The 14,885-nt window shown below is 38.6% G+C and overlaps 1 protein-coding gene across 1 annotated transcript in view; it reads left to right on the top strand.

The window, feature by feature from the left end:
* The window catches only part of btbd7 (BTB (POZ) domain containing 7), a 59,836-nt gene extending 46,406 nt beyond the window's left edge, over positions 1 to 13,430 (top strand). Inside the window, exons 5-11 of the mRNA XM_082148373.1 lie at positions 358 to 433; positions 2,053 to 2,213; positions 4,483 to 4,626; positions 4,892 to 5,081; positions 5,625 to 5,803; positions 6,448 to 6,855; positions 7,769 to 13,430. Of these exons, the coding sequence (XP_082004499.1) occupies positions 358 to 433; positions 2,053 to 2,213; positions 4,483 to 4,626; positions 4,892 to 5,081; positions 5,625 to 5,803; positions 6,448 to 6,855; positions 7,769 to 8,425 (1,815 nt within the window). The 3' untranslated portion in view covers positions 8,426 to 13,430. The remainder of the gene's footprint in view (positions 1 to 357; positions 434 to 2,052; positions 2,214 to 4,482; positions 4,627 to 4,891; positions 5,082 to 5,624; positions 5,804 to 6,447; positions 6,856 to 7,768) is intronic.
* The last annotated feature ends 1,455 nt before the right edge of the window (positions 13,431 to 14,885 follow it).

The following is a 14,885-nucleotide window of genomic DNA, read 5'->3' as shown; positions in this document are numbered from 1 at the left end:
AACGCACTGAATCATGACCGTTCCTACTGAATACTAACCTACTCTGCACTGAGCAAACGCAGAGCCCAGCAAACAACTCCCTCTCATGACATAATATGCTTTTTTTAATATGCGTAAAAACACTTTTTCAAAGCGGTCAAGGAAACAGTCACGTTTTCTACTAAATTTGTGCCCTTATGTCTTGCAAAACCATTTGAAATCATGCACAAATTTTTTCATACAAGGTTATATATTAATTTAGAAAAAAATAAAACCTGCAATATGCCCTTTAAGCTTGCATACACCAGTTTCCTTCAGCCTTGCAGCGCTGGCTAAATTCAGTAACAAACTTATACTGTTCTTCTCCCCTCTTCACAGGCCAGTGAACAGGACATCCTCAAGTATGTTGTGAAGTGGGGCGAACACCAGCTCATCAAGAGGATGGCCGATAGAGGTATCACACACAGACATTTGTCACTAGATACGCATTAAAGGAATAGTCTGTCATCTTTTTACTCACCTTCTTATGTTGTTTTGTTTTTTTGTATAACACAAAAGTATTTATATACTGTCGTTCAAAATTGTGGGGTCAGTAAGAATTTTGTAAATGCCTTTGAAAGTCTCTTCTTATGCTCATCAAGTGCAATATTGTTTTAATATATTTTAAAATGTAATTTATTCCTGTGATAGCAAAGCTGAATTTTCAGCATCATTACTCCAGTCTTAAGTGTCAGATGATCCTTCAGAAATCTTTCTAATATGCTGAATTGGTCCTCAAAAAACATTCTAATTATCAGTGTTTGAAACTTAAAATGAATGTGTTTGTAGAAACCATGATACATTTAGTCAGATCCTTTGAATAGAAAGTTCAAAAGAACATCACTTATTTGGGAAAGAAAATTAAGACATTTATAATATTACAGAACATTTATAATCTTTTGTAAAATTGTAAATGTCTTTACTGTCACTTTTGATCAATTGCACATTTGATCTTCCTGAATAGAAATATTCATTTCTTTAAAAAAATTAAAATAATAACCTTCCTATCCCCAAACTTTTGAATGCTACTGTATATTTCATTACAATAATTATTACATGGCTCATTCCATGTGTTCATAGTGACCATGTCTGTCATACTGAAAAGACAAAAATATCATGAATGTGGTCAGTATGACTTGAAGTGTTGTGTACAAGTTATTGATTACTTTTATGGTGATATCCGGAGCTTGACAGCCTGTTATCCCACAGTTGTTGTATGAAAAAAAAAAAAAAAAGCAGCTTGGACATTCTGCTAAACTACTTATGTGTTCCTTGGATGAAAGCAAGTCCATACAGGTTTGGAATGAAAGTAATGTTCAGGCAAAATTTTTAATCCTGACTATTCCTTTAATCCCTATCTACTCCATACACACACGCACACTTTTCTCTGGCCCAAACTTTTTTCTGTGCTGCTGAGTTTGTCCCTGTTTTCACCTCTTGCCATAGATGGTGGTCTAAACTATGCCAGTCTAATGATTTATTCCCCAATCCTCCTAATGTCTAGTAATGACTCTGACTGGCTCAGCACTGAGAAATCAGGCCAAGTGCTCTGCAGTACAGAAGCGTAGCATATGGCTGGCAGCTCCAGACCTAGGTCTGCACTTGCTCTGTGTACCCAACAGAATCAAATATACCCAGACTAACAATGACTTAAATGTTTATAGCTGGTGCCAAACCATCAGCACGATCTTTGATTGCTTTCCCCCCAGAACACATTCTAAAAGGAAACAGCAATGCAACACTACACCTTCATTTTGTCATTAACAGTCTTTATACATGATCCTAATTTGGTGTAGATAGTAATTCAGGGTCCATTGCAGTGCAGCATCCCTTGAACAGAGGAGCTTTAATTCCTCGCTCAAGGGCACAGCAGCAGCCAGTGGTGCTGCATAGTGATACCGCTAATCCTCTGGAAGTGCACACCCTCCCACCCTTCATTGTCTAATCTATATTGTGGGCTAGAAAAGTTGGGCCACCTTTTCCTCCAGCTTAAATATTTGTGTGTGACTGTGTATGTTTCTGTGTGTTCCCCAGAGCCTAACCTGTTAAGTGGTACTGCACATAGTGTGAATAAACGTGGTGTGAAAAGAAGGGATCTGGACTTGGAAGAGCTTAAAGAGATTCTCTCTCCGCTGCTGCCTTTCGTCCGAACTGAGCACATATTACCCACCAACAGTGAGGTCCTCTCTGACACTGTAAGTGTGTTTGTGTCATTGGTTTGTACAGCTTAAACAGGCACATTAAGGGCCTGTCACATTAGATTTAAACACAAAATTCCATCCATCCATCCAATATAAATACTGTTGTAATTGTTATAATGAAATTACTCTGTATTGATAGATGCCCCTTTTTTACATTTTGAGCCCCTGTCCCTGAGAAACTGATCTTTCTATTCATCAAAGAATCCTGATAAAAAATATTAAGCAGCACAACTGTTTTCAACATTGATGATTAGGAATGTTTCTTGAGCATCAAATCATCATATCAGAATGATTTCTGAAGGATCATGTGTAGGGTTGGGTATTGGTTGGGTTTTATCCGATACCAGTACCTACTCTGTATTTTTCAAACTGTTCCGGTGCTTAAACGGTTCTTAAACCGGTACTTAAGAAAATGAAACCGCACACACTTTATCAAAAAAAAATAATACCTGTGTGTGTTTTCTGAAAAAGATTTTCTGATTTCTGATTAAATAAAAAATGGTGCCGTTTAAAAGGCTACTGATGTAGCCGAAAACACTTAAGTTAAGATAAAAATGTTGTCTTCTCATATTATTTATTTATATATATATATATATATATATATTATATTATGTATTATATATTATAGACTTTTACAAAACAGAGAAATATCTGACACTGAGCAGAAATATTTAACACACATAGTATAGCCTCATATAAATATACTTGATATACTTCATACTTGATATGCAAGATTTGCAGTTGGCATTAAAATACTAGACTTACCCGAAGAGGAACACTGCAGCTGAACTTGAACTTTAGTCAAGAGTGTCAGAGGTTTTGGGTTCTAATCCGCATTCGTAGTTTTTTGTTTGTTTGTTTGTTGTTGTTTTTTTAAACCGATTATGCTCATCAGTGGTTGTATATCAAGCAGGGACACTTTGTGTGCATTAGGCTATATTTTGTGATTTCACCAGAACGAATAGATATGAGGCGCCGTCTAGGGCTTAAATCGAACTTCATTCACGCACACATAAAACGCTTGCATACACATATACTAAGTAGTCACACATACATGTATACTGCTGAATGCTCCAACTATATGAAATGCACAACGTCACATCTAAAGTCGCTCACGCACACACACATAAACTCTACACACACGAGACGCGCGGAACTCTCCGCGCACATACTCATCTGAGACGCGAGCACACACACACACACACACACACACACAAAAACTCGCGCACATACTCATCTGAGACACGAGCACACACACACACACACAAACTCGCGCACATACTCATCTGAGACGCGAGCGCGCGCACACACACAAAAACTCGCGCACATACTCATCTGAGACACGAGCACACACACAAACTCGCGCACATACTCATCTGAGACGCGGGCACGTACACACAAACTCTCCGCACACAAACTCATATAGCCTCATAAATAGATCGATCTCTGCAACGTATTGAAGCGCGCGTCCGAGTGAAGAAAGTGTGGTGTGCGCGAGCCACAAGAGAAAACACTGTATCCGCGCCACTGATCGCAGCGGCAACGAGCACTTTGATCATTTAATGTTGTTTAGATGTTTTGTTATTGGATCATTCGTGCCGCGAGATGTTTTATATGTGGCGGTGAAAAAAGTCAGGCACCGAAAGCTGCGTTCTTATTCGGTCTCGATACTACCGTTTACGTCGGAACCGGTTCCCTATTGGAACCGGTTTCGGTACCCAACCCTAATCATGTGACACTGAAGACTGGAGTAATGACTGCTGAAAATTCAGCTTTGCTGTCACAGGAATAAACATTTTACACATATTAAAATAGAAATGGTTATTTTAAATTGTAACAATATAACTAGTATAACAATATAACTGTTTTTACTGTATATTTGATCAAATAAACACAGCCTTGGTATAAGAGTATAAGAGACTTCTTTCAAAACCATAAAACAAATTACACACCCCAAACTTTTGAATGATAGTTTGTCCTTTTAAAACGTGTGTTATATAAATCAGGATGATGGAGAAACCACCCATCATCCTCCATAAGAAATTTTTCATGACACTACAAGCCAAATGAGAAACATGTAACTATTGTTTTTATGTACAGCACACTCTGAATAAAAATGATTAAAATGTCAATATTGATGGATGTATGAATGAGTTATTCTGATTCTCAGTGCTATTCTGTAATAAAGAAAACAGACACACCATTGCTCTTCTTGACTTCTCTCGTCACGTATCGGTAAAGACATTTCCTCTGCCTTTAACAGATGAAGAGGGGTCTGATCAGCACCCCTCCCTCTGACATGCTGCCCACAGCAGAGGGAGGCAAAGCCAACGCCTGGCTCCGGCAGAAGAGTGCTGGCATTTATGTCCGCCCACGGCTCTTCTCTCCTTATGTGGAGGAGGCCAAGGTAGGATATACTTTCTCACCTCGCATACAGCAGAATATTTAACCGCTACATTAAAATGAACAGATGAAGACATGGGGAAAAGTTATTGAAAGAAATATACAATTGAACTATTCACTAATTCTTTAATTTTATATATTAAAGTCTTATAGACTATACTTGAAATCAAATAATTTTGAAAAGGCACTTGGTTTATAGAATAACCTTAGTTAGTTACCCATTTCATTATATGACTTACATCAAACTTTGTGTATGTGTGTTCCTCCAGGCGGTTCTGGAGGAGATGATGGTTGAGCAGACCGATCTGGTTAGGCTGCGCATGGTTCGTATGTCCAATGTACCCGACACACTCTACATGGTGAACAATGCCGTCCCTCAGTGCTGTCACATGATCAACCACCAGCAAATGGCTGGCAGCCAGACAGCTCCGCCGTCTGTGGTTGCTAATGAGATACCAGGTGGGTTAAGCGCTCATTCATGCCTTGTAATCATGCATTGTTTTAGCCAATCTACAATTTCAGTCCCATCATTATGTCTACTATGTATCTGTAATACTCGTTTATACTTGATCAAATTAATCACTCACAAACACCACAATCAAGTCATTTTAGAGAGATATTTCACAGAGGCCAACTATATTGTCCTAATCTAGATGTAGTTGTGACTCCCATAAATCAAACCATGAGACATTGATTTCTGAAGTTAATTTTGCAGTTTGTTTTCAAGAAGCAATTCAGTGTTTATATATATACATGTATAATGTGAGTGGGAACATTGGCCTTGTATGTTGGCAAGCTTTGTGATGCTGTGGGTGTTATATAAAACAAAATTCAACACCAATTTAAAAAAAAAACTTTTTGTTGTCAATTATACCCATCTTTTATACATCTCTATTTATGACCTGTTATGCAGTATTATTAATTGATGCACTTATTCATCTGTATTTACACATTTATTCTAACTTAAGTCATGTGTTTTCCTTTTCTCACCCGGTCTTTCAGTGCCCAGGTTGGCAGTAGTGAAGGAAATGATCCGTAGGCTGCAGGAGCTGCGTCACACAGACCAGGTGCAGCGAGCGTATGCTCTGAACTGTGGTGAGGGCGCCACAGTCAGTTACGAGCTGCAGATCCGTGTGCTCCGAGAGTTTGGCCTACCTGACGGGGCTGCAGAACTCCTACAGGTAACCCAGCACATCCTGTTTGAGTGGAGGCACTGACAAGTTGCTATGGCTACTGTGAATCTCACTCTGACTTTCATGTCAGTTAGTTTTACCCCAGCCTCTGATGAATACAATTTTGTTATCTAGGGATTCTAGAGGCACTCGTACTGATTTTGTAAAAAAAATATAATAATAATTTAAAAGTTAAAATTTAAATAACTGTTTTCTATTTTGATATATTTTAAAATGTAATTTATTGCTTTGATGTCAAAGCTGAATTTTCAGCAACCATTACTCCAGTCTTCAGTGTCACATGATCCTTCAGAAATCATTCTAAATGAATTCAAATTTCATCCTTCCTTAATAGAAGTATTCATTTCTTAAAGAAGACTGCATTCACGTACTTGTGTAGAGTATTTTTCGGGCATTCATGTGTTCTGCATCACTCCATGTTGCTTTGACAAGCATGTTTCTTCAGTTACTGTGCTCTTGGTTTAGAAGTGCTCTGAGCCCTTGAACTACTGTGATGTCTTGTTAGTCTCACCATTAAGTGACCAGTGAACCTATGTTGGAACTCTTCAGCATACCAGACAGCCTATTAACTCTAATTTTTGAAGCATGTCTAGCACAAACATGCCCTTACATTGATGTGTGCTGTGTTTTAGAATCCGCACAAATTCTTTCCTGAGGAGCGTTTTGGAGACGAGAGTCCCGTCCTGGCCTTGCGCCAGTCAGGTCGCTGCCGGGTCAACAGTACACCAGCTGTGGAGAGTATGTTCACTGACCTGGAGGCTCTGGTGGGCTTCCACCCCCCTCTGCCCCCACCTCCTCCACCCTACCATCCTCCGACCACCCCGGGCCATGGTCAGCAGCAGTTTAAAGCAGGCTGGAGACCACGGGTCCCCAGCCAACCTCCCTCCAGATCTTTCTCCTACCCCTGCAATCATGCACTCCTTCATAGGCAGACCTCTACAAAAATGGGCAGCCCAGTCTACCCACCAGGAGCCAAGCCCCTGCCCCCAGACTGCACTAACGCACAGGGGGGAAGGAATCTTCATCCTGACAAGCAAATGGTGATTAATACCAATATATTATTCTTTGTTATTATTACTATTTTATACATTTATTTTTTTGCAATTTTTTTAAATATATTTTCGTTTACATTTTAATATATATTTTAAATTACATTTAACAGAGTTATTAAATTATTAGTGTTTTTAAATAATCTAAATGTAAAAAATGGGAAAATTAGCATCTATACATACAACATTGACATACAGATTAAATTAAATTAAATGTATTTATTATTATTATTATTATTATTAAATAATAGGGGTGTAACATTGTGTCACAATATATCGCAATACAAAAATGCAACAATATGTATCGTAGATGGTGACAATATGTATTGTGTATAAAATGAAAATTACTGTGCATGAAATGATTCTATTTACAGAGTTTTAGTGTCAGTACTACATTAAACTACTACATATATAATGTTGAATATAATGTATACTAATGCAATGGGGGAATATTTGTGTCCTGATAATGTTAAATGTCTTATGTTACCAGTCAAAAGTGGCCTACATTATTTTAAATATATCTAGTCAGTGAAAGAGTGCAAGCACATTTGTCTAAAAAAATTATTCTGTTTTCAGCTTCAGAATCATGAATATTTTTATTCTGGTGTCACTATTGTCTATCTGTGCATTGGGTTACCAGCACCAAATCCAAGCCTATTCATTTTACACCCACATCGTAACACCAAATGTAGCATTTTAATCAGCTGTTTTTTGTTAACCTTTTACCATATGTCTTGGAGTATCACAATAATATTGTATCGTGATATGTATCGAATCGTGACATGAGGGTATCGTTACACCCCTATTAAATAATAATAATAATAATAATGGATGATGGCCAATATGATACTGCTATATCATGCTTCCCAAGAGATAACCGTTGTATTTTAACTTATTCTTGCAGAACATGGAGCCTGTCATTAACGAGTTCATGCCAGACATTGCCATGGGTGTTTCGGCAATGAGCCTAAAGGAACGACGACTTCCGGAGGTCTCTATGGAGGTGGAGAGTCATGAAGCCCACCCTCACATTTCTACTGCTCCTCCCATGTCCCACAGCTACTCTAGCCGTCACCCGCACTCCTCCCGCAAGCGGCATGCAGCCGAACCCAAGCCCGAGGGCCCGCAGCCTGACTTCCCAGATCTCTACGAGTTCCCGGGCCGCCACGTGCCTCCCTACTGTGGACCAGACCTCTACATCCACAGCCGTCAGGCAGGCGGAGGGGCGCCGCCTCCGTCCTACTCAGAGGCTTCAGAATCCCTCCGCCTGGATGTGCTGGAACAGCCTCCACAGAGACTAGACTTGGCAATTGTCTCGCAAGGGGGCGTTGTGCAAGCCGTGCAGAGGTCACGGCCAGTAAATGAGACGGACCTCACCTGTGGCCTCGGCCCCTCCACAGAACAGTATGAGGAATGGCCCACAGGCCGCCGGCCTGCTCCAGAGGGAATTGGGCTGGGCTTAGGGCCGAATGTAGGGACTGGGGACGAGGGAGGGTTGGGGGCTCGAGACCGCAGGTCACCCAACAAACCCGACTACCCATACAGGAAGTCTGCTCTCTGACCCCTGATTAAAAAAAGAGACTGAGGACTAATTTAAATGCTACTTGTAAGCAAACAGGTGAGGCACCAGCAGTCCTGCACTTTGTATTCTTTCGAGGGACAACAGTATCTTGACGTGATGAACGCCCATAAGCTACGTGAGTGGCTGCTTTTCTGATGGGAGATGCTAAAGGGAGATGTCACTTAAACCGCTCTAAAGTATAGAGTGAGGAGAGCTTGGTTTGGTTGTGTGCACCCTGAAAAGAGGTCAAAATTAGTTTAGTCTGATTCATTATGGTTCTCATATTTTCCTCACATGCTGCATATTAATGTACAGATATCACAGTATATTTTATTTACTTTAATTTCCTTGAACATACTAGGATGACTGGAGAAAATATATATTTATCTAGATGCACAGATTTCGTTCCTTAGGAGTAAATTTTAAAAATATGAAGGCAATAAGTTGCAAACTCATTACTTTGTCTAGTCCTTGAAAAACGGCTCCTCCTCCTTTTGAGGACAGAGTGGCAGTAATAGCTTGTGTAATCCGCTGCATTTGCTGGCTTTTACATTAGCCTGTGCAATTTAAGAGCCGAGATGGAACATAAAAGGGAAAACAAATGAAATCCCCTGTCCCCTATGAGGCAACTTATCAGGCATAACAATGGCACAGATGCACCATTAAATGTGAATGGAGCTTTGTTTTACTGTGTTTCACAACTCAGATCTGCAGATTCATTCTAGTGTATTTAACTTTAAAAGCTATCTGTCCTCTCAAACAAAAATTTGGCACCCTCTTTTGCATTCAGATTCTCTTTCCAAGGCTGCAGTTACTGGCATTCCTGAGAGATGGCAAAAGCGGGTTGATCATTATCAGCCTCGTCCTCCAGAAATGTACAGGAATCTCAATCAAACCAACCTCACGCCACATCCTCAGTCCTCTAGTTTGGTGGGACAGCAGACGTTCATTAGCTTTTCTGCGCTAGTTCTGTCAGCAGACGACCAATAATTATGATGTCACGAACAGGCTTTGCAAAAAAAAAAGAGAAATCTTAGAAAGTATCATGTACACAAAGATTTAGAGCATTTACTTTTGATTTGAACACTTTAAGAAACAATATCTCACACACTGCTGCACACCCTATCTATAAAAGTGACTTATTTTAAGCTTTTTTTTTTCATCTGAAATACCTGTATTCTGTATTCTATAATAACTGTGCAATAGGCAGCCTTTATTTTAAATACTCATTTTGCTCTCTTCTCCCTACAATACAAATATTTCTCGATTATCATACTGACACAATTATGCAGGCTAGTTCACCCAAAAATGTAATTTGTCACCATTCATGTTGTTCCAAACCTTTATGACTTAGTTTTTTACTATAGAAGACATTTTGTCCATGCAATAAAAGCAAGTGGGATCCAAAAACAACAACATTGGACCCTATTGACTTTCACTGTATGGACAAAAAACAAACAAACAAAAAGCCTTGAGACTTTCTTCAAAATATATGTTGTGTTCTGCAGAAAAGCCAGAAACTCGTACAGGTTTGGAACAACATGAGGGGGAGTAAATTATGACAGAATTAGCATTTTTGGGTGAACTATCCCTTCAAGATAATTAACAATAGTCTTTCCCCACAAGTAATGGTACTGTATTTTCACATACTCTCAAATATTATTATATAAGCATCTCTGGTTGTATTAGACCAGGTGGGACCTCTGTTGAATATCCAAAACAATCCTCAGTCATATCCATCCCACGTTCCTAACTTTGAGTGCTTTCATTGGAGCACAAGAACTGTTTTGTTGGTTGAAAGCACAAACGTACTGAGAAATACTGAGTCTGTCAGATAAAAGTGCTCAAACATTTTATACTCTGGTAAAAGGCTTGAGTTTTGGTTGGATGGTCTATTATTATTATTTTTGGACTGTTAAGAACTCACAGTTAGACCAAAGATGGGTTGGGGAGGATGTTTGTGTTGCTTGTTGAATCTCGAAAGCATTTTATTTACCAGGTTTCTGTCTCTCCTTGTCAGCTGAATTGAAACTGTCGGCTTGAGATTCATGTTAGTTACACAGACTCTTTGATGACTGTGACCATAGAAGGAACATTTATCATCGATTGATTTTGTTGATCCCTCCACAGGTATTTTGGCCTATAAAGATAGCCTTAAGAGTTGATGTAGGGTTGGTTAGTACTGCTGTATCTGCAGTTATGGCCTTAAGACCTCACCTTGGGAAACGCAGTTCTCCATCTTAAATCACGCAAGGTATTCTGTGCCAGAGAGACTTTCTACCTCTGACCAGCTTCTCTCAACATGTACTTCAGTCAATTTGATTTTCCTTCTTTATATTCTTAAAACTTATTTAGACTTCTAGAGCCTCACCTTGAACATTTATCACTGAGGGACCAGAACCAACAGCCAGAAATAAAATTTTCTCCACTTTCTAGCATATTTCTAAGGTTCCTCTCCTCCTTTCTTTACACTCGCTTTTTTATTAGATTCAGCATTACAGCTCATTTTTGTTTTGAAATTGAGGACTGTGCCATCTTGCATGATAACGAACTCAATCAGGTGTTATGGCGGTAAGCTTGTGTTATTCTTCATCTACTCTTAGTTATTCCGAAATGTTAGCCGGCTGGTGCAACAAATGGGTCCTTCTGGACTCCTACTGCAGTGCACCTCTGAGTCAAGCCTGAAAGAGTCATGAACCCTGAGTGGGAGCGCTCCAGTTTGCCATCCCGCAAAGCCTCGGAGGGTCAGATCCAAAAATAGATCCAGCATAGACCCTGGCTGGGGTACAAGTGATATCCTTAGAGAGTTGAAGTCGACTGAGATTGGTTGGAGGCTGCTCGTCTCCTCTTAATGTCAAGGACGTGGTTCTACAGTTCTCTTTACGCCAGGCTTATCGGATACGTGAAAAGCTTCAGTCACCGATGCACATGGTTAAACCTTTCCTTTGGAATATGAGCAAACTTGATAATACACTAGTTTCAGCTTTCAGTAAGCAATTGATGATCCTCTCAAAATGCAATGCGTCGCAGCCTACTTAATCCTACCTTCCCTGACCTCATTCTGCAGCAAAAAGAGGAGGTGTTGAACCAATTTATTAACCACTTTTATTCAGAATAAATAGATGTTTTACCCTAGATTTGTTTCACAGAGCAGGTGTCTTCATTTTACCTTGCAGATCCTCCAGGCTTCATGTCATCATGACAATAACGATTCGATGTACCTGGCATGCGAATTGTTCTACCAGCAGTTTGCATGTTCTCCTTTTGATGTGCCGTAAGCTCTTGTCATTTAAATTCTCAGTGTTTCTGGTTTGTAACTCAGTATTTTTGAACTGTGGGTCCATCCCTCTGTACCAATGCCATTTTGAATTGGGTCATCTGAGGTCTGATGAGCAAAGACTTCTCGGTATGACATTTCTCTCTCTCTCTCTCTCTTTTTTTTTTTTTTATGTAACAGTTGCATTTTTAGTTTGCTATTTTTTTTAGGTGACTGTTACCTGTAACTCTAAGCATTGAGTAATTGGCATCAGCGCTTCCCTTGGAGGCAGCCTAGAGGAGATCTGAGGTTTGTCATGTCATTCTAGTGAATCACATTCGCTGCGTAACCATGACCCAAAATCGACAGATGGATATTTAGGCCTACTGCTGCTACTCAGAGGTTTTCCTGCCAGCGGAGAACATTATTTCTTGACGTCAGTGCCGTTCCCAGCGATCTAGTCCCGTATAGACCCAGCCATGCCTTAATCTTAAGGGGGAGCTTAGGAAAACTCCTTAGATCACCTTCGCCTCTGCTATACTCAGGCCATTTTGAAGATGCTGAGAAATCATTTATTTCATGTTATAAAACACCAGTCAGATCATTTTGAGGGTGGGTTCTGATTGCTGCAAAAGTCAATGCACACAGTTTGAAGGTATTATTTCACGTTTGAGATGCACACTGACCTCATAATTAATACATTTCTATCACAAATGCTATTTATTGTCATTTGGGTTTAGTCTGGTTTGTGGGCTGCTCGCCTGAGAGACTGTTAAGAGAATGGATTGGAAATGCATTTGAGCTCCCAGATGAGAAGCTTGAATCATTGTTTAGTCTGTGTTGTAGAACTCAAACTAGCCATTGTTTGACGTCAAATTGTCATTGTCTAAAATGATCGGGTTCGTTGACCATCTTAAACCAAGGAATTAAAGCTAAAACAGATGAAGGTACCCATTGCACTAAATTTGTATGTGTAACACTTGTTGTGGAATAGTGCCCTCTGTTGGCTCTATTGATTTATTTTTGACTGAAGTGTCTTGTTTATTCAGTTCTAGATTCACAGCCGAGTCATTTTTCTTAAACATTCATTCCTAATCCTTTTAGTATATTTGCATGGCGTTGCGTTATTTATCTCCAAAGTGCCGCAAGGCTGAACTGAACCGAAGGTTTGTGTTTTGGATGTGTGAGGGGCAAGGGAAGTTGTGTTTGAAGACTTTCAAGTCAAGATCTCCAGGTTCTCTCTTGTGCTATCTCTCTTATGGAGACGATTTAGTGCCTTCCCTGCCTGAGGCTGGGCTTCCTCCACACCCCTTTTGTCTTATGCAAGCCCTTTCTACAAACCTCTGTTAAACCGTCTCTTTGTAATACTGTAGCCAACGCTTAGTGTGCATAATGTTTATTTTGTCTTTCTTTTTTTTTCTTCAAAAAAATATTTTTCAAGATTTTTGGTACCTTTGATCACAGGCCTCAGAAATATGGTGTTTTGTTGTATGTAAAGTGTAAAGTTTTTATAAATATATATAAAACATGCGATATCTATTTGAGACTTTGTGTGTGTGTGTGTGTGTGTACATATATGTGTGTGTATATATATATATGCGCACACACACACGCATACAAAAAAGCATTCTTTTGTGGAGTTGTGGAAAGTGTCTATTTTTCTATTCTTTTCTTTGGCCGGTGTAGTTATGAACTTTACTCTGCAATTAGGTGACTAATGTCTTGGAAATAAATAGTTTTGAGTTATAATGCTTGTGTGGTGTTTTTCTTTTTCTTTTTCTTCATTCATTCAAACTGCCAGATAATCAGTGAGTAACACCTTGCCATTAGTGGGAAATGGGAGGGTAAAACACTGGGTCTCCATTCACTAACACTGTGCATACAAACATTTTCATGCAGAAGTCATAATTCATCTCGTACTGACATTAACGTTTAAACTTAGAACCAACTGAAGCCACACTTATGCAAAATCACATACTTCTGGTGGTAATTTATCAACCTATATATATATATATATATAAAGTTGATTTAGAAATTTGAATAATTTCAGAGTACAAGAGGTCCGAAACAAGTTCACGTGTAGTCTAGGCCTGATTGTGTTTTAACTAGTTTTGAGAACTAAATGTTTGGCTTTAGTTGAAATGGAAGCTCTGCGCGAGCATGAAAGATAACAAGCTAGAAAAGTGAGGTTGTGTGAAAAGCCCTTATAAGGACATTGTTTGGGTGCATTTATGTAAATGACTATCACTGCAGGGACTCGCTCCCTCATGATACAGGAACAGGGCAAACGAGATGCAAAATTTGAAAAAAAAAATCTTGTTTTTTAAAAGATAAATAAAATGTATTGCTTTGTATTTAAAATATGCTATATCCAGTCAAATTAAAGCTTGATTAAAAAAAAATATATATATATAAATTAAATACTAGTGACTACCACTTATAGGCCTGTGGTACCAGTATTTGAAGTGAATTTCTAGCTCTAAAATTAGTAGAAATATGCAACTTTAAAGAAAAATTAAGAAAATTACAGTTCTTAAAGTGTTTAATTTTTTCATCTTTGCCCCTATTTCCACCAAGGGAGAATAGTTTTCTCTATTCTATGTCTGTGGTGTTACCATGAAAGACTGTAACATCACAGACATACAGAGGCTGCCATTTTAGAAATATTAATAAGACTGTATTTATCAAAATTTTGATGAAAATAAAAAAATTAAAAAAATTCTGAGTTATCAGTATAACACCACAGACTCTTAATAAAGTGCGACACATGAAATTTATAGAAATTTTGTAAAATGAATGCGAATCAACCCCTCATATCCACAGTCACCTGCAATGACCTTTACACAAAGAAAAGTCTAAACACAATCCAAAACTCTAAATATAATTTTCTTTAAATATAACTAAATTTTTTAAACAATTTAATTACATTTGTTAAATTACATCTTAATCACAATATAACATTTTGTTACACATGAAATCTCTCAAACTCGATTAAATATGAATTTTTTTTAAATTACATTTAAACAGTGCACAAATGGTTTTCACCCTACAGAATATATTATGCATTTTATGATTTTTTACAAAAAATGTATCTAGTGGCCTTGATTAGTTTTACCCTTTTGAAATGGTGTGTAAAGCTTGATTGGTTATTAACAAAAACGTTAAATTCGATTTAGAAATCCTAGAGGCTTTACTGACTTGTTC

Source organism: Leuciscus leuciscus, assembly GCF_965113295.1.
Source record: "Leuciscus leuciscus genome assembly, chromosome: 19".
In the NCBI taxonomy this organism is placed as follows: Eukaryota; Metazoa; Chordata; class Actinopteri; order Cypriniformes; family Leuciscidae; genus Leuciscus; species Leuciscus leuciscus.
The sequence above is the reverse complement of the archived record's forward strand: the minus strand, read 5'-3'. Positions and strand labels throughout refer to the sequence as shown.